The sequence below is a fragment of the Volvox carteri genome (genome assembly GCF_000143455.1).
Source record: "Volvox carteri f. nagariensis unplaced genomic scaffold VOLCAscaffold_27, whole genome shotgun sequence".
Taxonomy (NCBI): domain Eukaryota; kingdom Viridiplantae; phylum Chlorophyta; class Chlorophyceae; order Chlamydomonadales; family Volvocaceae; genus Volvox; species Volvox carteri.
This window is the reverse complement of record NW_003307570.1, coordinates 144218-169458: the sequence shown is the minus strand read 5'-3', so window position 1 is coordinate 169458 and position 25241 is coordinate 144218. Positions and strand designations below refer to the sequence as shown.

Genomic DNA, 25241 nt, shown 5'->3' with positions numbered 1-25241 from the left:
CGGACGTGGCCCCTGGAGGGCAGCTGGGATGGAGCTATTAGCTGAGTGGCGTAGAGCTGGGTGGTTGCTGGCAAGGGAGGGGACGTGACATGCTGGCAGGGCAGGGTGCGACGTACGGGGCAGGGCAGCAGGAGCTACAGGACGACGACACGGAACACTTGGTAGGTGGGGTGCAAGTGAATTGCAGTGGGGTGCAGGTGGGGTGCAGGGAGGCAAAAGAATTTGACGGTGCAGTTGGAATGAGCTGATGTACAGATAGCAGGCAGGCAGGCAGGCAGGCAGGCGGTCAAGGATTGGTTAGGCCGCATGGATAGCGGCGGGAGGGAAGCGTGGGCTTTGGGAACTGGCCCCGGGGCCTGGGCCACCTGGGTGACTGGGAGCCCGGTACACGAGATGTTGATTCATCCTTGGCGGCGTGTTGCAGGAAGGCGCAGGAAGACCGGGTCATCCTATACGCGGGGGCCCAGTATGCGTGCGTGTGTATGTATGTGTGTATGTGTGTGTGTTGTGTTTTACACCTTGACAGTTGCATTCGGCCCTCAGGATGTCCTTGAGTCCTGAGGTGCCACATTTCGTGCGTCTTGAACTTGCATGCGGCGTGCAACCTTTCCACTGCGACTTGTTGGGAGAGCGGCGGCCTGTAGCAGCAACAATCTGCGGCAGCTTGTATCTCGAATCTCTCTGCACAAGTACAGCACCTCTTACCGCCTGAGGTTGGCCACTAGACTCCTATAATTATTCCCGGGATATGAATCTGTACTGCTATACCATTGATGGCGTGAAATTCGTTGCGGGATGTTGTTGTATGGGGGCTTCTTGCGTCCGGTGCGACTTAGAGTTGACCCAGATAGCGGCTTTGACCGTCTCGGCCCAGTCCTGCGCCGGATGATATGATTCTGAACTACTGAGCTCCAATAGTTGAACATATTGCATTTGCACAGAGGCGACAGTATTTGGCAGTTTTGGCATTGGCATTGTGGCCATTAAAATTAGGCGGAAGGTAAACTATTTTTCAAATGGTGGCGCTGCTCTGGAATACGGGCTTTAGGTTTGCTTAAGAGTGTCCTGGGGTTTTGTTGTGATGACCTGCGCTTCGCTCGTTCTTACGACGATACCGCAGGTCGGCTGTTAGCGGTTAACGGTTGGAGTATATCCGCCCACAAACCTGGTACATGGGCTGTGGCCACCGTTGTAGCGTGTATGTATATGTACAGTAATTGATCGTACATATACTGGGCAGCTTAGATAAGCCAACAGGCGGCATTGCTCGCCTCGACTTGGGCTATAGTCTTGATTAGGACCCGAGGCTCTGAGGGATGGGCCGGGTCGCCATTTCATAATAGAGAGGCCGTAAGAAGGTTTATAGTGCCCCAATCGAGCAGGATCGAGCTATAGGGGGTGATAGCTGACTGGGACGAATGTCCTGGAGAGTTTTCCCGTGCCGTACTTACTATAAGTACTGTATTGTAATGATAGTTCCTCGGGATTGTTTTCGTATGAGCTTGATGCAGGCTTAAGAGCAGAGAGAAATTGCATACACGTGTCCTGTGCCCCACTCCGCAGTCCACCGGGCGGCGCAGCAACGCCTCTGCCGTGTTTCAGATTCGTCGTTGGTGCTCTCATTGTTAGAAGCTCTCGGTGCTCTTCCATTCCGCATTTTTTACCCTTTTTAACCCCTTCTACCGGGGCCGCACGGCAGGGGATCCGTATCACCCCCTTTGAAATGGGTTACGACAGTTGCGTCAGCCAAGGTCCGTACACACTGGTTCCATTCTGCGCATCTAGGCGGATATTGCACGCGTCTTGGGGAAACATCGTTATTTGAAGCGTTATGTTAAGCAGAGCACACCCGAGGAGGACGAAGAGCATAATGGATTGAAGCAGAACGCGCGTCGGCCGATCCCTGACCTCGATATCAGTGTGCCTCATCCCCATCAGCACGACAACAACACACACGGCCCGCGCGCCCGTACGCACACGACGAACCTCCCCAACCCAACCACCACCTTCCACCGCCACCACCACCACCACCACCTTCCTTAGCCCCCGCGCGCCTTCGTCAGCAGCAACGGCTGCCCACCCAGGCCCGACCATTGGTGGATTTTCCCCCTCAGAAATGTCAGAGGAGGGAAAGGGGGAAATACAATCCCCCAGGGCACCAGGCATCCCCACCGCCCGCCTCGCAAAAACGACACGACATAGGGTGTGTGCATGTGTGCAGCACTCCACCCGGGTTTAAACACATGTAGACGTGCGAGGTCGTTGGCAGACGAAAATCACGACCTGCTTTTGGAGGTTTCAGGAGTTACGTGCAGTAGGTCACTACGGCCCCTTGGTCCCCTTGGACCCCGGCGGGCGGGACATGAGCGGGACGTTGACGGCGGGTGCGGTGTCCAGGGAGGGCTTGGTGGCGGAGAAGATCGAGGGGGGAGCCTCGGACGGCTTGGGCGCGTTTGCCGAGTTGGCCTCCAGCACCCGTGCGTTCATTTCCCTAAGTTCCTGTTGGGTGGTGAGGGGGTCGGGCAGTGGTGTGTGGGGGTATTGGATGTTGGGGAGTTGTCACGGTGGCAGTGATAGTTGTGTCGGGGTTTCGGCGATGCCTCCTTCTCCAGGCGCACGCGAGGAAATGGGAACATAGATAACAGAGGCCGCGGAAGGAGGGAAAAGACGAACCACGAGCGAGTGAAGCTGCTGCCAAGGAAAGACTGCTGCGGCGGATGTAAAGAAAGCAGGAGGCGGGAAGGGGAGAGGGAGACAGACAGACAGACAGGCAAACAGATAGACAAGCAGACAGACAGACAGACAGACAGGTCATCATTCAATGCCGGGCTGAGGGCCAACGCCCTTCACACCACCAGTGCGCGGCCGTGGGGTAACGGAAACACATTGATTGACACCGATTGCCATGAACTGAATTGGAAAGGAGTGAAACACATACATCGGCTGATGCGTATGCAGCGCGTTCAACGGCAGCCAGGGCGGTTACGGCTCTGCGGCGCCATTGCCTCTCCAGAGCATTTCTTAGACCACCACCTCTCCAGCTAGGCCCCTCTCCCCTCCTGATGATAACCCGCCGGGGCCCCCAAGCCCTGCAGGTCCCAACCGGTACCGGCCTCTGTCCCTTAACCCCCACCTACCCCCCCCGCCTACCTGCATGCTGGGCAGCCCCATTCGCTGCCGTACTCCATCATTTCGCAAGAGCATCCCCTGCACCACTCCGAACGCGGTGTTGGACACCCAGAGCAGTGCCGTACCGGCCGCCACGTAATTCCCGGCGGGTATGAACATGAAGGCCAAGACCCGGAAGACCCACTTCATTGTCCTGGTGACGTCAAGGGGCCCACGGAGAACACCCCCACGGTAATCCCCCACGGAGGAAAAGGGCAGAGCGGCAGCACATACCCCCCGGGGGAGGGGAAAGGGGAGGGGGAACAGTACGTATTACCAACAGAAATGTCATCATTAAAAGAATATCACACAGCAGCACAGCACACGTCCTCAGCAGCTGCGGGCCCCTCCTCTTGGCTCCCTCCTCCCGTTCGCGCACACACACCCACAACCTGAAACCCCCGAGCTGTGTCAGGTGGTAAATCTGCACATGAAGCCCACTTCTCTAACTCTATGCTTCCTACCTCCCCTCCTCCTCCTCCTCCTGCTCCTGCTCCTCCCCCAACGGTTAACCAACCCTCCCCTCGCCCTCATCCCCACCTCCCCTCACTCCGGGCTATTGGTCCCCGGGACGATAACGAAAGCGCGGAAGAGCTTCTTCACATCCAGGAGAGCGCCCGCACACCATCGTACAGTACAGCACCTCCCTGCCGCTTCCCAGCCCCCCGGGCCCCCGGAACCAACACCCCTGCTTTGCCGCCTACTTTGTGGCTTGCTGTCGCTCAGATGGCATAGGGCCCGCATCGCCCGCCAGGTTGATGCCGTACTCGACCATCGCCAGCGTCACCAGAGTACACATGATGGGCAGTCCGAAGAAGGGGTCGGGTTGCGTGAGGTCGCTGAACCACAGGGCGCCGCCGGTGGTGAGGGAGGGCACCTGCGAGGAGATGAGGGGAGGGGAGGGGAGGGTAGGGGAGGGGGGTCAAGAAGGGGGATCGATCACGGGGTTGGGAGGAGAGGGAGCGGGATGAGGGGAGGGGAAAGGCGGCCGGAAGATAACAAGCGCGGGGCGGTGGGAGAGAGGGGCGGTGTTCAAGGAGGAGCGGGAGGATCCTCCACACGCGGACGACGCGACAACCGCGGCCCCATGTCCCTTCAGGAACGGACCCCGAAGTCCCTCTTCTGCCGTCAATCACCGACGTACATCTGGCCCCCCCCCGCACACACAGAACCCCTTACAGCGGGCAACATCCGTCAACACACCGCCACCCGCGCCTGCATCCCGCTCCACACACACGCGCCCAACCGCACAAACACGCTGTACCGCACACCGCCGTAATACCTTGGCGGCCATGAGCTTGCTGATGCCGTTGAATATGGACAGGAAGACGAAGCCGTTGAAGATCATGACTCCGGGCACCATGAGGGCCGTCTTCACCGGGTCTCCGTGCTTGGACACCTGGGCCGTGTACTCGGTGCGGAAGGCGTTGAACAGCCGGTCGTGTTCTGCGCGGTTGGTCTGCGGGGTGCGGGGGAAGGAGGAGGGAGAGGCAGGTAGGGCGGGAGGGAAGGGCATCACGTTACATTTTATGAAGTGTATATATATATATATTATGTATTATATATATTATTATTATATTATATATATTATATTATTTAATGATTGCCGATGTTCATAATGCAGCAGGGGAAGGGGAAGGGGATGGGAAAGAGGGGACAGGCAGGCAAAGACCGCCTACACAAGCAGTGCATGCGGGCAACCGCACATCTCCCCCTGCACCCACAGAAACCCAACCCCCGACCCCGACCACCCCAACCGACCCACCGCCTTCATGGCCGCCTCCTGAAGCTTCTTGGCATGAAGCAACGCGTAGTTAAACTCCTGTGCGGGTAGGTATGCATGTACGCACGTATGTAAGTATGTATGTACACTCCTGTGTATTAGGAGGACACATTGCCACCCTCTAAACAAGCAACATGCCGAGTGATACCAGACGCAAGAGACGTGTGTGTAACGTGTGTGTGGGTCGCTGAGTAGGCGGCTGGTTTCGATCCGGGGACTCCCTAAGTCGAGCCAGGCTAGCCAGGTGGGGTCGGGCCGTGTCAGGCCTTCACACGGGTCATATTCGGTTCCGGATTCTGCCCTCCCCCGGGGCGGGGGCTGGGGCGGGGAGGGAGCAAGCGAGGGTAGCTAAGCGGCCAGCAGTTCACCTCCACCCGCCCTGCTTCCCTCGGGATGTGGGGGGGGCCCCCTTCCCTCTCCACCCGTGGCCGCCAAGACCACCAACACCATTGATCAAAACATCACAAAGGCCATCATCACCCACCATCATTTTCGCCGACCCTCGTTGCGCCAATACCATCAAGGGAAATGTACACAGTCGCAAACTGATGTTGAATAACATAATGGATACCCACCTGCGTGTACGACGTACGACACACCAGGAGGAGCGGGGGCTCAGCAAGAGACCTTGCACACAGACACAAGACACACGCACACATACCGGTGCAGGGGAAGAAAGACCCCCGGGGGGGAGGAAACCACCCCACCCGGGCCGAGGGGGGAATGGGAATTTGCTTCTGGGGGGGGTTTCCGTGAGTAGCCCGGCAGACAGACAGACAGACAGACAAACAGACAGACAAAAAAGCCAGATGGACTTATTGGCTGTGTTCCGACAACCCCATGTGTGTGCACCCCCCCTACCCCGATGGGACTCCTCCGCCCTGCCCGGGGGCCCCGCGGGGGAGGGGGCCCCACCCGGGGGCCGGTAGCGGTCAGCCATAGCCTGGAGGATAGCAGCGCCATACCCGCGGCCTGGGCGACCTGGGCAACCCTCTCAATTTCCATCTTCAACTACGCGCCCGGGAATCGGCCCTTTCCTTCCCCTTTCCTTCCCCTTTCCTTCCCCTTTCTTTGACACTGGCACAGGAGTCTGACGCCCGGCCCTCCTGCCTGGCTTAGAGAAAGAAGTGTAACCTTCGAAAGGTGGTCGCGGCTGCGAGGCCGCCATCGCTGGACGTTCATGTGCCGAGCTTACCAGGGCGTGTCGAGCATTTCGTGCACCGCCTGCAAGCCGCTGATGCACCAGGACGCCGCGAAGAATGCGTCTGCCTTCGCGCCCAGGAGCGAGGCTCGCTCGAGCGCGTCACACGCCTGATGGATGGCGGTCGCCACCTCTGCTGCGCTGCTCTCCGGAAGGGGGAAGAACTCGGGCGGCGGCGTCAGGTCCATGCCGCTGTTTGACGGAGCGTCGTCAGGGAATCCACTACTGGATGATGGCACAGATGCGCTGCTGCTTTTGGTTGACGCATGGCGCACGCCGATGAACCCAGTCCACGCATGGTTCTGGTGCCAAGAAGCGCCGCCTTTGTGTTGATGCTGATCGGATTTTAGATTAAGTATAAGTGAGCTTGCGCTTGGGTAAGCTGATAAGAGGCCTGGTGCGCCCGATGCTGATGGTTCCGCGTGATGGAGCAGCAACGCTGCTCCACGCTGGAGGCTGCGCCAACGCTGCGCCATGGCCTGTTTCACTGCCTTAATACAGAAAATCAACTATGAATAGTTTACGCAAAGCGGTACTTTCAAAGACATATACTACGTTGAATTTGTATATGCGTACGCTACAATAATGTGCAACATGCAATAACAAATCCATACAAAAAATGATGCTGTAACTATGCACAGGTTTCTGCTGCTCGGTAATCGCCGCAGTTGTTTCATACGACAATCGGAACCGACGCCAGTCTCTTGTGCTGCCGAAAGAGCCCGATTGCTAGATTATGGCAAGGCTGCACCCGAAGGCTGAAACTCTTGGTTAAAATCTTGGTTCTACTAAATGTGGGTCACCCAACGGCTCAACTGCGCTGCACATATGTTAGCGCCACGGAAGGGGCAAATGCCACCAGAAGCCGGCTAATGCGCGATAAACAAACACGGCCCGTGAGAACCTAAGAAATGTAACAGTAAGAAGTAACCATGACCTAGGACCTAGGATCTGACGTAGTTCGACTTTAACTGTACTGTGTGTCGTACGGAAGTCTCACCTGAAGGTTGCGCCTTTCTTTCTGGGGCATCGGATTCCTATTCTCATCTTCACAGGTTCATTATACATATACGTACCCTTCACTGACAAAATGAGCTCTTGCTTCACCCACCTAAGACAAATACACTGATCCTTCATTACGGCGGCGCACAGAAAAACCAATTAGGGGCACCGCAGCAGTAGCACTTACCCTGGGCCCTCCGGAACAACCACAAGTACAATTGCACACGCTTGGGCTAGGTACACCACGCAAATCATTGGGCGCTGTGCAAAACTCCCTCTCAACTGCAAAACTCTAAAACATTACAGCTGAAATGGAAACACTCAGCATATAGGCATTTTGACAGAACGTGGACCAAACTGCATGAAACCGACGTGGTGAAATTGCGTTGGGGCTGGCACCTAATAGATTGCTTCCCGTACATTCCTAGGGTTTCATCTTAGGACAGGGGAAATCTGGTTGGTTGGGGCTCTACGTACGGGCCCTGCATGGTACGGGGCTCGCCTTGGTAGGAACGTTTGTATCGGAGAGCGCGTGTGCGTGTGCGTGTGCGTATGTGTGTATTTCTTCTGGTTTGGCCCTTACCCCCGCAGCTGGGTGATCCTTATATGAAGCGCTTATAAATGCTGCGGCAGCGGCAAGAAACAACAATTGGAAATATAAAGGTTGGCTTTTATAGAATCGGCTGCTATGTATGCCGCGGCAAGGCTGGCGACCAGCTGCTGGTCGATGACTGGGAGGCAGATGTTCTACTTCATTTATCCACAAATGCCTTAATGGAGATCATTCGGATATTCGTGTTGCGTGTCACCAGTCGACAACCGCACCAAACTGGTCGGTAACTGGTCGCTTCGGTACCTGGCCGGTAGGGTAACAGAACTAACGAACTAACGACCTAGTAAATGGGGGTTCACTAACCGGCAAGATAATGACCGGTAGGGTTACCGGTCGGTTACAGGGTCGTTATCTCAAAATCTCGGTTACCCTACCGAAGCGACGGTTGGGTTATCACTAATGGGTTTGTTACCGACGACGGTCATGCCATGGGGGTTTGCGGTGTGCGTGAATGCTGCGGCGCCCGCTCCTTCTGCTTATGCTGCTTTGCGGCCGCGCGGTTTTCTCGTGGCTCTTTCCTTGGGCTTCCTTGAAATAGCTATTTATGGCTCAGCTCATCGCCACACTCCGCAACTCCAGGAGCCCATCCATGCCAACTGCTCCAGCACTTCCCTTCTGCTCCCTTCTGCTCCGCCTCACGCACACCTATCTTACATGTCCTAGTCTCCAGTTCGACTGGCAATGGGGAACTGGGTTTGCGCACTGCCACAGGAGGCTGTAGATGCTCAGCATCCGTTCTTGTTGAGATGGAGGCGGCACGCAATGCACACCGTCCAAGGATTTGCACTAGCGCCTCAGAAAGCATTTATACACCAGATTCATACATCACTCCAACACCGCCGGCCGCCGCACCCAGCCCTCGCAGCTATCCATAACATTGAGCGTTAAGTCCAAACACGACGCCGTTCCTCCGCTTGCAGTTGCCCAGTGCCCTACAGCCTCACCTGCGGAATACTGCGGGGCAACTCCTTCCCTCCGCACCGAGGGGCCGATAGACCTTTTCGGCTGCGAAGCAGCTGAATGCCCTAGTCGTTCACTCGCGTCAGCTCGGTCCGCACCGGTTGATGTTTCGGAACATTATCGCAGGAGGGGTAGGGATGGAGTCCCTAACACCAAGCGGCCGCACACAACCCAACCCAACACAACACGACCACACCCAAACACCTGGAAGGCAAACGAATCGTTAATACCAACAGCACGGGCGATACGCAGCGAGTATCTCTCTAACCCAGGAAACTGCCATAAACATCGTCGCCATCGCTAATGAGAAACGTTACAATCATACAACAACAAGAGCGACGCGAAATGCAACGTAAGAGCCTCTCGGCAAAACCCTTCCTCGGGTCTGAACGGTTGCATGTTTTGCAAAAAAAAACAAAAAAAAACTTTGCAAAACCGCAGTTTCACTACCTCGCTTACTTCCGTACCTCATTACGAACTTGCTTTTGCCATGCGACAGCGCTAGGTTGTCCCCAGCGGGGCAGGCCGCCATCGCCGCAGCAGCATCACGCCGCACCCAGGCTTTTCAAGGCTTTTCTACACGGGGCCCCCATACATAACCTGACCAAAAGACCACCGGAAGCAAGGACAACAGGGCACACAAATGATGCCATCTTGTTCCCGCTGCTCCGCCAGCGCATTCGCCTCACCCATCCCCCCATCCATTCCCCGCCTCCCCGATGCAGAGGTCCAGATGCCGCTACGTAGCCCCTGGATGGGGACTGAGAGAAGACTGGCTTTCCTGGCCGCCTCCAACCAGTCCCGGCCCCACAGTGTGGAGCGACCCCTAACTCCTCCTCCAACTCCTCCTCTTCCTCCTCCTGCGCTACCCCACACACAACACCAATCGCTGCAGCATGGCGTCGAACCACCCCCGCTCTTGCACATGCACCTGTAGCGCGAGAGGCCTGCTTCCGGTGCTGCAGCTGCTCCTACTGCCTTCCTTCAACCGAAAAGCTGCTGCTGCTGCTGAAGCCCGCGCAAACGCAAACGCAAAGGCTGCTGTCATAAGTCGTTCGGTCGCTGCTGCTACTACTATTAATGCCCTCCTTTCACCTCCGCTCTGCTCTGCTCGACTGAGATACTCCAGTCCGCCGCTCCTGCCTCCGCACGCATCTACACTCTCCTGGCTTTCCCTCCCTCCCTTCCTCCCTCTCTCTCTTTCTCCCTCTCTCCTCCTCGTCCACGATGCTTCAATTCAACCCCAGTAGAACCCGTTACGGCCCCGTCCTCACTCCCGTTCTGGCCCGGGACAGTAACTGGCCATCCCACCTGCCCATCATTTCCTCATCAGCTGCTCCTCCCGCATCAGCAGCTCCCGGTCACCACCGCCGCCAGCAATGCCCTGCTGTTGCTGCTGCCGCATCGCGCCATTAGAACCAGAGGAGGCGCCGTTGCCGTCACCGTCGTCACCGCTGTCGCCAGCGCTGCTGCTGCTGCTGCTGCCGCCCCCAGCAGCGCCCCCCAGCTGCTTGCTGACCAGGTACACAACGGCCCCCGCAGCAGCCACGCCCCCGGCCGCCAGCAGGACTGGTCGCGTGTAGGTTCCGGAGCGCTCAGCGAGCTCTGCGAATAGGCACATAGGACACATGCACAGACACACAATGCCCCAACAATATTACCCCAAAGGGGAAGAACTAAAGGGGATCAAAAGTAACGCTTTCCTTGTCCCAGCTGCCGGCAGCCGGGAGGGGGGGTGGGCCGGGACAGGGGGGGTGGGAAGCCCCGTGACCTCGGGCCCAAAACGATGGATGATTGAGAAACGAACCTTTCTTTTTGAACGAACGTTTCTCAATTATCCATGCTTGCTTGCGAAGAGAGCTCGCGTCATCTAACGTTTACCGCCTCCAGGGCCCCCCGCCCTGCATCCCTACCAAATGGCAATGCCACCGCGGCCCCCGCCCTCTACCACCCAACCCCAGAAAGCTGCCGCCATGTGGTCAAGACGAGAACACGTTATGGACTGCTAACTGATCGATACACCCCACCCGGCTTCTGCTCCTCCTCCCTGTCATCTGATTTGGGATCCCATCCGAGGATAAAACACACACAGACACATATCTCTCCTCTTTCCCCCTGCCCCCACCTTCAGCTTCCCTCCTACCCCTCCCATAACCCCCTTCACCCTCTCCTCCACTTTCCCCCCTGCGACCCGACCTGCGAGCACGGTGGCCATATCGACGCCGCTCTCCAGCAGGCTCCGTCCTGCTCCTCCCAGCGACGCGTACAGCACACTCCACACCGCCATACCCGCCACCGTGCCGCCCAGGAAGGCCGGCAGCTGCAGCGGCGTCAGACCCAACACGTAGTTGGACGCGGAGAAGGGCACCACCGGCGTCAGTCTCAGCAGCGCCACCGCGATGAGTTGCTGCCAGAAGCTGCCCGTCTCAATGGTGCGCTGCACCTCCGCCAGCTTGCGGGCCACAGCGTTGTGGTTGGCGGCCGACGGTGAGTCACTTGCCTCCTCACTCATCTCCATGGAAATGACCTGGGTGGGCGGGCGGGCGGGCAGGGGAGAGTGGCAATGGCAGTGGCAACGAGGGCGGAGGTGGAGGTGCCCCGGGATGTGGGTCGGCAGGGATGAGGGGAGTGGCGAAATCGTGTGACACTTACTACGAAAGATGCAAGCAAACTTGGGGGGCATGTGGAGCTTGGGAGGGAAGGGGAAAGACGAACCACAAACGAGTGAAGCTGCTGCCAGGGCAAGAGTGTACCAGACGTAGAACTGACCGAAAGGTGTCCGGAGGGAAGGGGGAAGAAGGAGCTGAGGGGGCTGACCCTAGGTTAGGCGGGTAGTAACCGGGCTCCAGTCCCTCGCCCGCTTTTCCCTTCCCTACCTTCTCCGCCAGCGGACGGCCAATTCCCCGGGAAATGACGAATGCGTTGACTGCCGCCAGGGTGACTCCCAGCAGCATCAACACGGCACCCTGACAGACAAACAGACAGGCAGGCAGGAGCAGGTGGGGATCTCTTGATGGAGCAAAGAGCAAGGGGTTCTATGGCTTGGTGTAGAACGTGGCCGTGACTTCCCAAGTGCACAAGTTACTTTGGACTGGACGCAGTAGCGGACCCTGACAACGACAACGACAACAACCCACCGTTAACCGCAATCAAACTGGTTCAATAAAAACCGTACCTGATGTCGTTTACTTTTACGTTTACGTTAAGTCAATTCTCCTAATGCCAAGACTGCCAAGTCAAGGCCACGCAAGCTCATTCCCGGCAAGGCTTTGATATTTTGGACGACTGCAATTAGTACTTAGCTTCTTGCATCACACCAGGCAATTCCTCACCCCTTCCCCCCCCCCCCAAAGAACCCACAACGGAGCTCACCTGCTTGCCCCCGAACAGCAGGCCACTAGCTAGCGACAGCGGCTGCGTGGGGAAGAGCGGGATCATCTCGCTGAGCATCACCACCGCCACAAACACCAGGCAGCCGGCTGGTCCCATGGCCTCGACTTGATCCTGAGGGGGAGAACCGGTTGGGGTGGGGTGAAGGTGGGGAGAGGAAGGGGGGGAAGGCGAGGAACACCGCATAGGCGGAAAGTGGGGTGGAGGTAAGGAAAGCATGGTGCAGAGAAATGCACCATGAGGAGAGGGCGGTGGCCCCAGTGGCGGTCGCTTACTGCAAATGAACATGGAAGAGGGATGAGGGATTGTGCTGGCACCGAGCCATCTTAAACTCGTCACCGCTAAGGGTTTTCATTCCGCGTGTGTGGCTGGTTTTGCTGTTTTCCCCTCGTTGCGGAGTTTGACTGAGCCTCAATGTTTGGAAGACGACATACAGGGGTTTCTGTGAATATATGCCAATTAAAAGCTAGGTCAGGACCAAAGCAAGAGGTCTTTGACTCCCATAGACCGTTAGAGGTGCCGGACACGTTAACCCTCTTGTCTGCCACCTTGCTCCTATCGGCCCTTTCGTCCCGTTCATAACAGCCCTCAAGCTGCGTATTATGGACGGACCGAATGGGCGAAAATGGTTGTTTCCAAGCTATCACGGTGACATAACGCCACACTGCGCGGGAAATGTTGCCCCAAAGACGTCCAAGCCTCCGGCCCATTTACCAAGAAGTCTTTAAACATGTCGAATGCTCCTCCTGAAAGCGTTCCGCCGCTAGCTGTTGCCGGGTCGGCGAGGAGCAATGACAAACCAATGGCCACGGTGGAAATGGCCGCACAGGTAACCCAAGCCGTTGAGCCGCTGCACGACGGCGCGCCTGGCGCATTCAATGACGCTTGTGATCGTTCATCCTGTTGCCATGAAGCGTCATGGCTGTTTGTGCTGCAAGCGTCCTCTTCCAGCTGTGTGGCCAGCGAAGCCGGACGTGGACCTGCCTGTCCGCAAATGCCGGTTGTTGGAAGAGACAAAAGAAAGCGCCGTGTATTCCCGTATCGACTCTTGACCAAGGGACATGCACCCTGGTGGAGTAGCGGTCGCGCCATCGCAGGATATGCTGAAGGAAGGTTCCCCTCCACCTACAACAGCTTACTTCCTTAATATTTAAAGCAAAATGTGATTATTTATAGGAGCAATGTAACGTTAACAGCTAATAAAACGAGGCCTGAGTTGGTGAACTCGCCGCTGTGAATAGGGGGCGCAATTTCTTACTGATAAACACAGGACGATACACGAGTTCCTAGCAGTCGCGTATGTCTTTGTTATAGGTGTTCCATATAACGCGATTAGTAGCGCACTGCAAGGATGCGCAAATGAAATGACCATAGTGCCGTACCAATAAAGTACTAAAAAGCCCCGTTCGTTCAATGGAAGATACCTGATCTTTACATTCACCACATGTGCGTTAAATAAGCCTTGGGCTGACGTCATCGCATTTGAAGGATCGTCAGGGAAACATGCAGCTGAGACACGCGCTTGTTCCGGACGTTTGCCTCGGCAACGCGGCACTGCCCACGATAAGCCAGCTCCTCCTGAACTGCCGCCGGGAAGCTCTACCAAACTTTTTTTACCTGCGTTCCAATTCCCTCATTAAACACACTTCCACGACTACCAGCAGCAGCCACAGCAGCAGCACTGGCCCCCAGCTGCACCCCGTTGGCTGGCCCCCTCCGACACCCTTCCCCATTATACCCCGCCTCCCAGCCATCCTCTCTCTTCTCTCCCCATACTCTTCCACTCACAGCACCCCCTTCCCCCTCTCCGCGCCCACACCCGCTCCGCAAAGCCTCCTCACGTCCCGCTGCCTGTCATCGTCATCCAGCTCGTCCTCTGAATCCGGCTCCGGAACCTCAAGCGAGAACCACGAGCTGCTGGCCTCCAAATGCCGTGTGCTGCCCTTCAGCCTGAGTCGCGAGGAGGCGGATCGCGATTGGCGGCGGCACCACGAGGGCTTCTTCACGTCCCTCCCCGCCAGCGCCACCGCCGTCAAGGCCTCCCTGATGCCCTTCTGGTGCATCAGCACCGAGGCAAGCGTCACCCTGCACTCGGCACAGGTGCGGCTTGATCAAACCCTAAAACTCTGAGAGAATTTGAATACCCAAAACAAAAATCCACGTTTAACCACGTAAGCATACAGGTCAAAAGATCATCGGCGCAGTCCATATCGCTGTGTCCAGTTCCGCTTCTCCTCTTACTTTATACCTACCATGTCCCTCAATACATAGGAGGCGTCCTTGGCCACCCCAATACTCATTCCCCACGGCATTGCAACACGTCCTGCCGTCTCTAGGATCCGATGTGCTGCTTCCCTTCCTCCCAACCACCCCAACCTCCCGGGCCAACTACCCGCAGATCGGTCGGGACTACGTCGCTACACGCTACAACCCAATGACACGCAGACATGAGCCGCGATGGGAAACTGCCTGGCACACTGTCGCACCCAATTGGCGCTACAGCCGCCGCTGGACCGCCGAGTCCGAGGAGACGCAGATATACGGCGGTTCCAAGTACCGCAACGACACTGCACTGGGCCGGATGCGCCCTGGCGAGTATGTACGACAGGCCCTGACGTATGGCGATTATGTACGGCGCACGGCAGACAAGGAGCAGCCTGAGCGACTGATTCCCTTCCGTCTGAGTCCAGATGAGGCGGTGGAGGCGGCGAAACAGGCCATTAGGTGAGGTAGTGGGGGGAAGTGGGGATCGGGAACTGGAAGGCAAGGAAAAAAACAGTGAGCCCGCGCGCGCGCGCGTGTGCGTTGTGTGTATGCGCTGTGTGACGCTCTATGGGAAAAATACCGGATGATTGCATTACCAGAAACAAGGAAGCAGGTGTTTGGCTCCGCTTCTGGATTAGCTCTACCGCCTCCCCAAGACCCGCAGGCAGTCTGAGCTCCGGGCGGCAGAGCACCAGCTGCTGCAGACCTACGGCGGCGACCGAGTCCAGCTGGTGGTGCTTGAGGTGGAGCTGGGGCGCCTGAGCGCGACACCGGTGTTCTCACCCGTCTATGTGTTCAAGACGAGAGTGCGCGGCACGGCCATGCGCACCTACGTCGCCGGTGGGCTTTGGGGTTGGATGGACAGGGGCGGGTAGGGTCTGGAGGGTTAGGTAGGGCCGGTGTGCTCCGCGGGGTGGCAACACTTCGTACATAAGAGCGTGTCTGTGTGTATGTGTATACATGTGCGTTAGCTGCGCAGTGCTTCTGTTGCGCTGTCCGGTGCCTGGCCGCTTTCAAAAATCGTACTGCTAGTGGCAGAAACGTCTCGTCAATACCGAAGCGCCTTGCCATTTACAAGGCTGTAGCTTTTTTTCTTCCTATACCCCCCTGCCTCCCACCGCCCTGTTCTACCCCGCTACTGCGGGACCCCCGGGACGGTATCTGCTCCGGTGTGCGGCGGCGTACGGTGTGCTGCGAGAGGGCTGTAGGTTTCCGCAGCGGCCTGTCCTCGGGTCCGGTGCTCCCCAACGCGACGCGAGTGGCAGCTGCCGCCGCTGTCGCGGGTCCCTTAGCGCTTCTGGCGTCTGGGGCCGTGGGCCCCGGTATTAGCTTGCCAGCTGCCCTGCTGGTAGGGGTGGGGCTGCCCTACCTGCTGGCCTACGGATTAGCCAGGTGGGTCTGTTGTAGGTGGTAGAGTTGTGGGTGGTATATATACTGGCTGCGGAAGGGAAGAGGTATGAGTTGGTGAGGCGGTGCCCCTCTTTGATCTTCTTTATGTCCATGTGAAACCGCGAAACCTACCGTCCACTTCCGTGAACCTCGTTCTTTCGCAGCCTGTGGCCCGAGCTTCATTCGGGCTTTTTGCGGCTGAGGGCCCGGCTGCAGCGGCCACTGCCGGACGCCGCACAGGACGAGCAGGAGCGGTGGTGGCGGTACGAGTGGGTAAAGCAAGATACCAACGACTGGCAGGGGTATAGCTACAGTGACGAGGGGCGCTACAGCCACAGCTACCGCCGGCCCGGCGCCGGCGGTGAAGGCGGGAGTCGAGGAGCTTCAGGGGCCGAGTGGGGCTGGCAGCAGGACCGCAGCGGTGCGGGCGGGGCAGGACAACAAAAACAACGACAAGAGGTATGTCTTGTGAACAACCTGTGGTCTTACTAGAGAGACAGTGAAGTACTTGCACAATGATCAGCGGCGGGGAAGTAGAGGGACTTGATGCGGACGGTGCCCCAAAGGCTGTTGCCAAGGCCGTGTGCATTTAAGGTTTTAGTCCGGGAGCGGTTGGCGTTGACGTGACGTACACAGGGTGCTTTTGTACGGCCTCTGTCCGACTGCTCCCGGCCACAACTTCCTGACACGCGCACCTGGCCACTCTTTCCAGCTGCAGCATTCTTACTGCCGCTTCCCCCTCCGGCCTCCTGCCCGACAGGCCACTGGCCGTGCAGCTCCAGGTTCCGACCCCAAGGGCTACTACCACATTCTGGGTGTCAGCCCCTCCAGCAGCACCGAAGAGATCCAGGCAGCATTCCGAGCGGCTGCACTTAAATGGCACCCGGACAGGTGCGTGTGTCCGTCTGTAAATGTCTGCTTGTCTGTCGGATAGACTGGTGCGGGCTGTCGTAGTTGTCCTTGCTGGGGCAGCACGCAAGATATACATGCACGTGATTTCTTCGTCTATGTTGCCGAGGTTGATAAGATGCTCAGTTGCACATGCAAGTGAATGTGGGGAGGGAGCATCATTGGTTGGCGAGCCAAATGACAACACAGCTCCCAGCTTAGCATGCACCCTCGTGCAATCTGGGAGGGAGCAGACGTGAGAGCTTTTTCCTCGCACCCGCGTCCTTCCAGCACCAAGGATCGCGGTACACCCGGGACTAGTCCATTAAACATCATCGGCAACAACCTGCCTAGGCCATGTAGCAGGCGCTCTTTTTGCCGCCCTCCCAGGCGTCAGCGGCTCTACAGCGGCTCTACACACCATGCTGACTTGTTAAGACGTATAGAGTAATGGACTGTGTATGGACGGCTTTGAACCTCCAAAACCCCACAAACAGCATCCACTTCTGAATTTTTATTCAAGCTCCTGTGAGATAAACTAAAGATACATCTTCGACACGTTCCGTAAAGAAAAGACCCCAACAGTCTGACAAGAAAACAAGGAGAAGAGGTACGAAGAAGACAAAAGGTTTCCAGCTGTCGCCGTCACCGCCGATTCCTGATAATACTTCCAGTCGGAAGCACCGCAAGCGCAGTGAAAGTGTATGCACATACAGACGTACGTACCAGGCTTGGCATAAGCCTGATCACCCGTGATTCCCCAGAACTTACCCAACACAGTCAACGAACTTCCTAAATATACCCAATACTGCTGCCACTCATACTTCAGCGTTGAGCAAGATTCCTACAGAATACATGCCCCGTCTGCCCTTAATTTCCGCCGCCCCTCGCAGTGCCCCACTTCCTTTTCCATTCTGCCCCTGTCCCACCTCTCCGCCGTCCCTTCGCTCCGCTGCGAAACGAAAATTGCGGGACCCCACTCACCCACGTGTTGCTCCCCCTCCCCTCTTCCCACCCCAGGCAACCAGACCCCGCACGCAAGGCTGAAAGCACTCGCCAGTTCCAATCCGCGCAAGAGGCTTACTCAGTACTGAGGGACCCCAACCGCCGTGCAGCCTACGACCGCGGATTTGTTTAATGACATGGACAATTCGTCTCAGCTATACTGCCGGGATCCTCCAGCCAACATAACACCAGTCGCTGCAGCTGGCACGATGGATCCGGCCATCGTCCGCGGCACGCAGCCGAACAACAAAATCGCAGCTGGACACCTCGCACTGCTGTGAGAGTCTGCGGCTATAGCCATCGGTAGTGACTGCCGCCTGGTCACAGCACGGCTTGCGCCTTCGGCTGGTCTGCAAAGCGCCGCGTATTGGCAAAGTAGTCGCCACGGACGTCGTCCGGCCACAACCGTTCCCCTCTTCCAGCCAGGCACATGGCCAGGGCGGGGAGCGCCTATCCATCACCCCTTTGCACACGCTGTGCCCCGCCTGTTGGTTGCCAAACGGCTTAGCTGCCATGCGCCACGGTCCTCTGTTACCAGCCCAGCCATGGCCGCAAGATGGACGGGGCATGTAGGCATTTGGATGCAGCTCGTCTGCAGCGGAGGGGTTTCATCCCGTCATACACCATGTCGAATCCGACTGCAAGCAAACCATGCTGTGGTGGGTTCGGCGAGGAGCGTCCTTCGCAGAACGCAGACAGCCCACACCGTGCTCAACAGCGCCTTCACTTGGTACCTACGTTCGGCCGCACCACACAGCACGGACTGCCGCTTAGCTATCGCCAAGATAGCATGGACCTTGCTGAAATGTCGGCTCATCTCCATATTGCCACACGAAGACGTTGCTCCATGTGGAGTGGCGCACTCACATCCAGCCATATGTAGTGGACCCAGCCACCTTCCCGCGGTACAGCTCCATGCCAGGACGTGCCGCGGCAGCAGGATATGAATCCTGCCCTGTCCTCCCCACCAAGAGGAGACCCCCTGATCGATTCCGTTGATGCGCTCCGGTGTTTTTTTCACTCCGGCCGCTGCACATGTGGCTGAGGCGGCGCTCCGGCGGCTCCTTGATGCTGGCTGGCACCTGCGTTGCTGTCGTGTGCGGGACGGACTCTTTCCCCGAAGCTCTGCGCCGCATACCGTTGCCTGGGGCGAGCCGCTGTTGCTACATTACTTGCTGTTACTACTCGTGCTTTACGGCATTCCATGCGCTGCGCTCCCATAAGGAAGCGAACCCACAAGAATGATCCAAGCCATGTGGGGAAAAATGCACGACAACGTGGTCGTATCGCGCCTACAGGATGGTCAAAAGTCGTGTGTTGTCGACTTGCGAAGTTAAAAGACGACCTGCGCCGCCTTGACCTTCTTCTCCACCTCACTATATGCCTCCGCGAACTCCTTAGCCTCCTCCTCGTCACCGTCCCCTCCCTTGACTGGTTTGGGTAGAATGAGGAGGCAGGACGTGGGCCGCTTGCTCAGCGCGGCTGCACCAAGATCCTGACAGGAACACCAAAACGGGTGGTGGGAAATGTAGGATTAGCTAGGTGAGGCTGGTTAAGGAATAAAACTATTGAATGGGATTAAGGTAGGTGGCATGGCTAGCAGGATACAAGGAAGTGAATTGAACCTTTGAGAAGGTTAGGAGATTTGGTCTCAAGAGGCTGGATGGCGCGTCGGGCAACTTGCAAATTGTTACGGTTTTCGTGAACAGGTCGCAGCCTATTCCCTAGTGGCACCATTTAAGGATAGCTTCCGAGCCTAGTACATTAGATTAGAATGCTCGTGCATGTGACAAAGGTCAGGCTGTAGGGAAGGGGTCCACCGCCCGCCGATGGTGGAAACTACATTCCGCATTCATGGACATTCATTGTGGACAGGGTTGGATGCTATTAGACCCCAGTACAAACCGTTATCCCATCCGTGGCCCTAGGCAATCGACCTGACGAATCAAGCTTGCATCTACCATCGCGCCTATGCCGCTCCGTAACCGCGGCCCGCTTCCAACCCGCCTCTAGCAATTTGTAACATGGACATGCGTCTCTGTCCCATCGCAACCGACGGCACGCGACCGGCCCCTCGGAGTGTAGTACAAAAGCCCACCAGGACACCCACACGGGGCCCCCGGCATACGCTCGTGCTGGGTCAAAGAGATCAAAAGGAAACACCATGCCCTGCGATGCAATTCTTACCTCCTTGGATGGCACGTAAATGTATTGAACCTTGTGGTCCTCGCACACGATGGGAATGTGCGTGAGAACGTCAATTGGGGAGATGTCGCCCGCAAGAATGCATATCCTGCAGACATGAGGATGGTTGCTATCTGACGCATATCCAAGTATAATGGGTGCCGAAAGTATGGATATTGCGAGGAAGCAGCCGCTGAGCAGTGCAGGCCGGCGGGCGGCGGAACGCCAATAAACGGCGACAACTTACCCCTTGGTGTTCTTCCGCAAAGCTTTAACGACCTCCTTCACTCCTCGCCGAATCGCCTTCCTCTTTGATGCTTTCTTAGCCAGCTTGTAGACTTTCTTGCACAACTTTTCGTCCGCCAGAGGCTTTGCTATCACCGAGCAGAACTTTTTCTTGGTTTCATAATCAAGCCCTTGTTCCCCTTTGTCAGTCTCGGTCTTGTCGGACTTGCCCATGCTAACTACAGTATCGGTCTAGGTGGCGGCGGGTTAAGATTACCGGATTATGGCAATAGTAAGCTCCTTGGGTAGTTATGAACAGAGACACTACGTGCCTAAACAGTCCGGAACGGCTCTCGTCTTTCGCAACCAACATTACTCGTACATTCGTACGGAGTGTTCGGTCGTCAACCAAACCTTGTTGTCCATCCTACCTCTTGCCTCTCATGCGAACATCTACGTAGATTGCATATATTGATCTGCCGTTAACTAAGTAGAGACCTCATGTTTGCGCTGTGCACTTCGAGCGTCGACGTTGGCGATTAATTTAAGTGACTATCCATATTTACATAGTTTGTTTATAACTCCGATTATATTCTCAAGTTTCATATTCGCTGTCCTGCCGGAGCCAGAGAGGCCTCGCGCATGCGAGCCGCTGGACTTGGAGTAACAAGAGGTTAACCTTAGAGCAGTATGGAACCTGATCTTGAAGCGGTGTGTATAGCCTTACGGCTGAGATGCTACGCAGCGTGCAACCAAGACACTCCGCTTGGCGACGTCCTCTGAGTGAAGCCTCTCCGCTTGGCTTCAGGTTGCCTCCACCTCATACGAGGGGTCCGCGGACAACCTCGGCCGCTGGAGCGGCCGGGGCCGCGTTACCTTCAAGAGCGGCGCCACGTACGATGGCAGCTGGTCCGCGGGTCAAATGCACGGCCATGGTAAAATTACCTTCCCTGACGGCATCAGTTATGAGGGCGAGTTTCAAAACAACAAGCTTACCGGCAAGGGGGTGAGTTATTGTTCGCAGCGACCGGCGGGGCACTGTACCGCGCCTTCTTCCTCAATGGACACACGGAGTAGAGAGAGAAACCCCTAGGAGCGGGGTTCACGCGCAGAACCCCGACCCCACGAGCCAGCCAACCACATGCCAGCACACCTACCGCATCGCTGTTAGCGAGGGGACACGCGTTCGGTTACAAGGAACCCACCACCGCGTCCTCCGTAAGGGGCACAGGCAAGCGACACGGCCCTCTTCTAAAGCCGACATGAGGCACCACCTAAACACAGCTAAATCAGCCGCCCAAAGCTCCGGGACACTTACCTTGGAACTGATTCCATCACACGAACCGAACAGATCCTCAGTACGGCACCCGTCCCGGCAGTCGTCACTTGATTCCTCAACCCAATAGGCACGTTTCCAACTCAAGAGAGCTTCAAACCAGAGAGCCTGTCTGCACCAAGCGACACGTTTGATAGACGCATTTCAGCTGACCTAAGCCAGTACTTCAGCTGCACTGGGTTGCACTCGCGCCTCTTGCCTGTCCTGGACATGGCCGCCGCATACGACAGCGGAAGAGCCGGATCCACCCAGTAAGGTGAATCCGCTCTTCAAGCGGAGCGATCAGCATTCCCTGCGCTGTGAGGCACAAAGCTGAAAGCACAACACCGACCTACCACCTACTCCATTAGAAACCGCATGTGTGACCTTATCGGATGCGCATTTACCCATCGGTGCGGCCCCCCATGTGCTGTGCGGATGTTTTTTACGGCACATGCGATCAGCAGGTGTACACATGGCCCACGGGTGCTTGCTACGAGGGGCATGTGGTGGACGGCAGGCGGGAGGGCCGGGGACGGCTGTCCTTCACCAGGTCGGCGGCAGTGTATTACGGCCAGTGGCACAACGGCTTGCGCCACGGACACGGCGTGCTGTACACCAACGCCTCCCGCACGAGCTATTACCGAGGTGAGGTGCCTGTGACCGATGTCGGCCCCTGCCTGTTCGTGATGAGCCGGGGGGGTTGTCGCCGGCTTGCTTCTCCCGTCCAGGCGTCCACATAACCGCTCAGACGGCTACCATCCCCTTATCCCCGCAATCCCCGCTTGCCCTGTCAGGCAACTGGGTTAGCGACATGAAGCATGGTCCAGGGGTTATGAAGTACGAGAACGGGGATGTGTACGACGGAACGTGGGAGAACGACAAGAAGAAAGGCCTGGGCACCATGCGCTGGTTCCAGACTCGGCAGCAGTACAGCGGCGAGTGGGACAACAACGTCCCAAACGGCGCCGGGCTGCACGTGTGGTTCGGCGACGGAGAGATGGGCGTGCCCGCGCATGCGCAGCTGCTTATGTATAACAGGTGCAGGCGGGGGGCCCCCAAGCACGGAACGAGTCCTGAGTCCGCCGCGCTGGGCTGGGCTGGGGTGATGGATATCCGGATCCGATCGTAGGACGCCTCGCAGCTGTAGGCTCAGATGAGGATGGGGATCACGTGTGTGGGTATACCTATAAAAAGAACGATAAAAAGGACGATAAAAAGAACGCGTGCGAAGCGCGGATGGACGTCCACTCCAAAGCGTTAGCAATTGGGCTTGGATGGGTAATGCGGCGATGTACTTTGCTTCTAAAGACGGCTTGGACCGCTTCACCCGTCCCTAGTGAAACAGTGCATGCGCACCGCGGCGATGCCTCTTTACTTTTGGCCCCAATGGGATATACGGGAGGCGAGCTCCTTCCGTGGCGGGAAGGTATAACCTAGGCGCGGGAACACAGAAGGAGAGGGTCCAACCCAGCCGCCTCCCGTGCTCTCCGCTGTCGGACCGCGCTCTCCCCAGGTACTATGGACACTTTAAGGACGGCCGGCGTCACGGCTACGGTGTGTTGTACTACGCAACAGGGGCTCGATATGAGGGCTACTGGCTGGGTGATCAGAAACATGGCCCCGGCTGCTTCGTGTTTGAAAACGGGGAGGTGTGGGCGGGCGTGTTCGCGCAGGACCGACCGTTGCTGCCGCCCGGGGACACATTTGCGCCCAGCAACACGGGCATGGTCGTGCAGGTGTGGTGGGGGTTGGTAAGAGGGAACATCGTGCATGGCAAAATGCATTACGGGCCATGTGCGGGGTGCGGGGTGTTGAGAGGTGCCGGTGAGAGCAGGACAGTGGGAAGTCCGTTGCTGGAAGCTCCGTTGCTGTTTTTATTGACTGCTGCTGTTGCACTTTGTTGCGGTCTAGCTGCCAGCCGTCGGCGCCGACTAGACACAGATGCGCGAAGTGATGTGCCCTTACACCTCGGGCGCGCGGGCCGCGGTGCGGCGTTTTTGTTTATGTTGTTGCGGGAAAGGGGCCCTCTCGCCAAGGCATCATCCTACCTCGCATGCCAGCAGCACATCTTCGTCTCCTAATACGGCCGCATCACCATCACGTGTGAATGTACTGTTGCCCCAGCACTTATTGTCGAGTCATATTTAGTATTCCCAATCCTTCAGTCATCCCTACTCCCAGCCCCTGATCGGTGATTGTTTCCACTTTAACCCCCATATAGACCCATACAACCCCGGCTCAGGTAGATCACTAAAACACACGAGCCCCGTGCCTCCATCCGCCTACCCTCTCCCGCTCCCCACAGATTGATGACCTTGTGGAGGAAGAAGAGAACCCCGCCGTCAGCCGCCGTGCGGTGTCCAACCTGCTGCTTTGCTATAACACCGAGCTCCGCGCATTATACGACAAATACTGGTAAGTACGGCAGTGTCCCGGCCACCTGCGCGCAGCTCTGCAGTCGTCTCCCCTCCTTCGTCCACCTGTGCTGTAGGGCCCTTGAGGAAGGTTCCCCCTTTCAGCGACTCTTTAAATCCCGCACGCAAGCCTCTGGCTGCGTCACAGCACACGTACCGCATTTGTCAGCACAACTAGCTGCCTGGGTGGCGACCCGGCCCACCCTCCGCATTCCCGCCCAGCTCCGCCAGTCATGCGGTGGACCTGGGCGCCTTATCATGTCATGTTGCCACCCCTTCTTAAAAAACCTGCCGGCGCCTCACTCACCTTCCCTTCCGCCTCTGCCTTTCTCCCGCGCGGGATCTCTGGTCCACGTAACTGCAGCAAGCGGCCCTCGTACCACCTGCCCAACAAGCTGCCGCGGCTGAGCTTCTCCCTCCGCGCGGCGCAGCTATGGGAGCTGTTGAACGACTGTCGCCTGCTGTCGCCGCAGCTCACACACAGCACCATCAATGACATCCTGGCCATGTCACGCCTGGCTCCGGAGCGGCTGCGTCACTTCCGGCAGCAGGAGTCGCCGCACGCCGCGATGGCGCTCTCCCCCGAGCAGCGCCGCTTCTGGGACTATCTTTTCAACGAGCATATGCCAGGTGGTGTGCACTCGCCACTGGCGGACATGACCTTCCGGGCCTTTTGCGAGGCTATCGTACGCATTGCTGCCGTACGCTTCAACCACTTGCCGTCGCTGGAGCGACGGCTACACGTCGCCCTGACGCAACATCTGCTGCACCTGGTTAATAAGGCCAAGGCGGCACCGCCGGCGCCGCCGGCGCCGACGCCCGTCCTGCCGCCGAACACGTCCATCGACGCGGCGTCGGCGGCGCTGAGCGCCGTACATGAGCGCCTGGCGGCGGTGTTCCTGGAGGCCGCCGGCTCATCGCCGCCGCTGAACAAGGCGGAGGTGGCGGCTGCGATGGCATCGCCGGAGGCCCGTGGTGGTGCGGCGGTGATTGCGGGCGTCATTGCGGATCCTGTGTACGGCGTGACGGCGCCGGCGAGGGCGCTGGCGGCGGCGCTGGTGACGGCGGCGGCGAATGGCGGCGCGCTGGAGCATGCACTGACCATGAAACAGGCACTGCTGCAGCTGTTGTGGAACCACGTCACGCGTAACTTGTACGGGCCCGTACAGCGGTAGGATTATTGCACGACAGGATTGCTGGATGGTAAAGATGAGGTTGGGCTAGGGTCATGCTGCACTGCAGCTGTCCAGTCCTACTGTTCCTTTCGTCTGTGAATCTCCTCCATTTCCCATTTCCTTTAGCTTTCATTCCTTTGTTCGCGATTGCTCATAGCCCCAACCAGCCTTCCGAGCCCCGACCTGCCTAGCTCCACGCCGCTGGCCTGTTATCCTTCCCGCTCCTTCCCGCTCCTCCACGTCTTTCCCTCGCCCTGTCCG

The 25241-nt window shown here is 57.6% G+C and overlaps 5 protein-coding genes across 5 annotated transcripts; 2 read left to right on the top strand and 3 right to left on the bottom strand.

Moving 5' to 3' along the window:
- Window positions 1-2322: 2322 nt before the first annotated feature.
- On the bottom strand, window positions 2323-7409 carry VOLCADRAFT_105325 (uncharacterized protein; the record flags this gene model as incomplete). Its single annotated transcript, XM_002951955.1, has 8 exons — window positions 2323-2499; window positions 3151-3322; window positions 3873-4045; window positions 4433-4627; window positions 4934-4990; window positions 5436-5526; window positions 6147-6344; window positions 7342-7409. The coding sequence occupies 8 exons, from the start codon at window positions 7407-7409 to the stop codon at window positions 2323-2325; spliced, it is 1131 nt and encodes a 376-aa protein (XP_002952001.1).
- Window positions 7410-10413: 3004 nt separating this feature from the next.
- On the bottom strand, window positions 10414-13489 carry VOLCADRAFT_92596 (uncharacterized protein; the record flags this gene model as incomplete). Its single annotated transcript, XM_002951954.1, has 6 exons — window positions 10414-10440; window positions 10853-11254; window positions 11604-11693; window positions 12100-12231; window positions 12354-12391; window positions 13462-13489. 6 exons carry the CDS (start codon window positions 13487-13489, stop codon window positions 10414-10416), a joined length of 717 nt encoding a protein of 238 aa, XP_002952000.1.
- Window positions 13490-14163: 674 nt separating this feature from the next.
- Window positions 14164-19015, top strand: dnj5 (molecular chaperone; the record flags this gene model as incomplete). The annotated part of the gene is made up of 7 exons (XM_002952025.1): window positions 14164-14217; window positions 14516-14841; window positions 15047-15222; window positions 15642-15774; window positions 15936-16230; window positions 16532-16662; window positions 17680-19015. 7 exons carry the CDS (start codon window positions 14164-14166, stop codon window positions 17795-17797), a joined length of 1233 nt encoding a protein of 410 aa, XP_002952071.1. The 3' UTR covers window positions 17798-19015.
- Window positions 19016-20259, bottom strand: VOLCADRAFT_35939 (uncharacterized protein; the record flags this gene model as incomplete). Its single annotated transcript, XM_002951953.1, has 3 exons — window positions 19016-19159; window positions 19852-19957; window positions 20096-20259. Coding segments are annotated over 3 exons (414 nt in total), but the record flags the coding sequence as incomplete, so codon positions are not given.
- A 709-nt stretch (window positions 20260-20968) lies between these two features.
- On the top strand, window positions 20969-23073 carry VOLCADRAFT_33690 (uncharacterized protein; the record flags this gene model as incomplete). Its single annotated transcript, XM_002952024.1, has 4 exons — window positions 20969-21079; window positions 21856-21996; window positions 22230-22343; window positions 22924-23073. Coding segments are annotated over 4 exons (516 nt in total), but the record flags the coding sequence as incomplete, so codon positions are not given.
- Between the last annotated feature and the right edge of the window lie 2168 nt (window positions 23074-25241).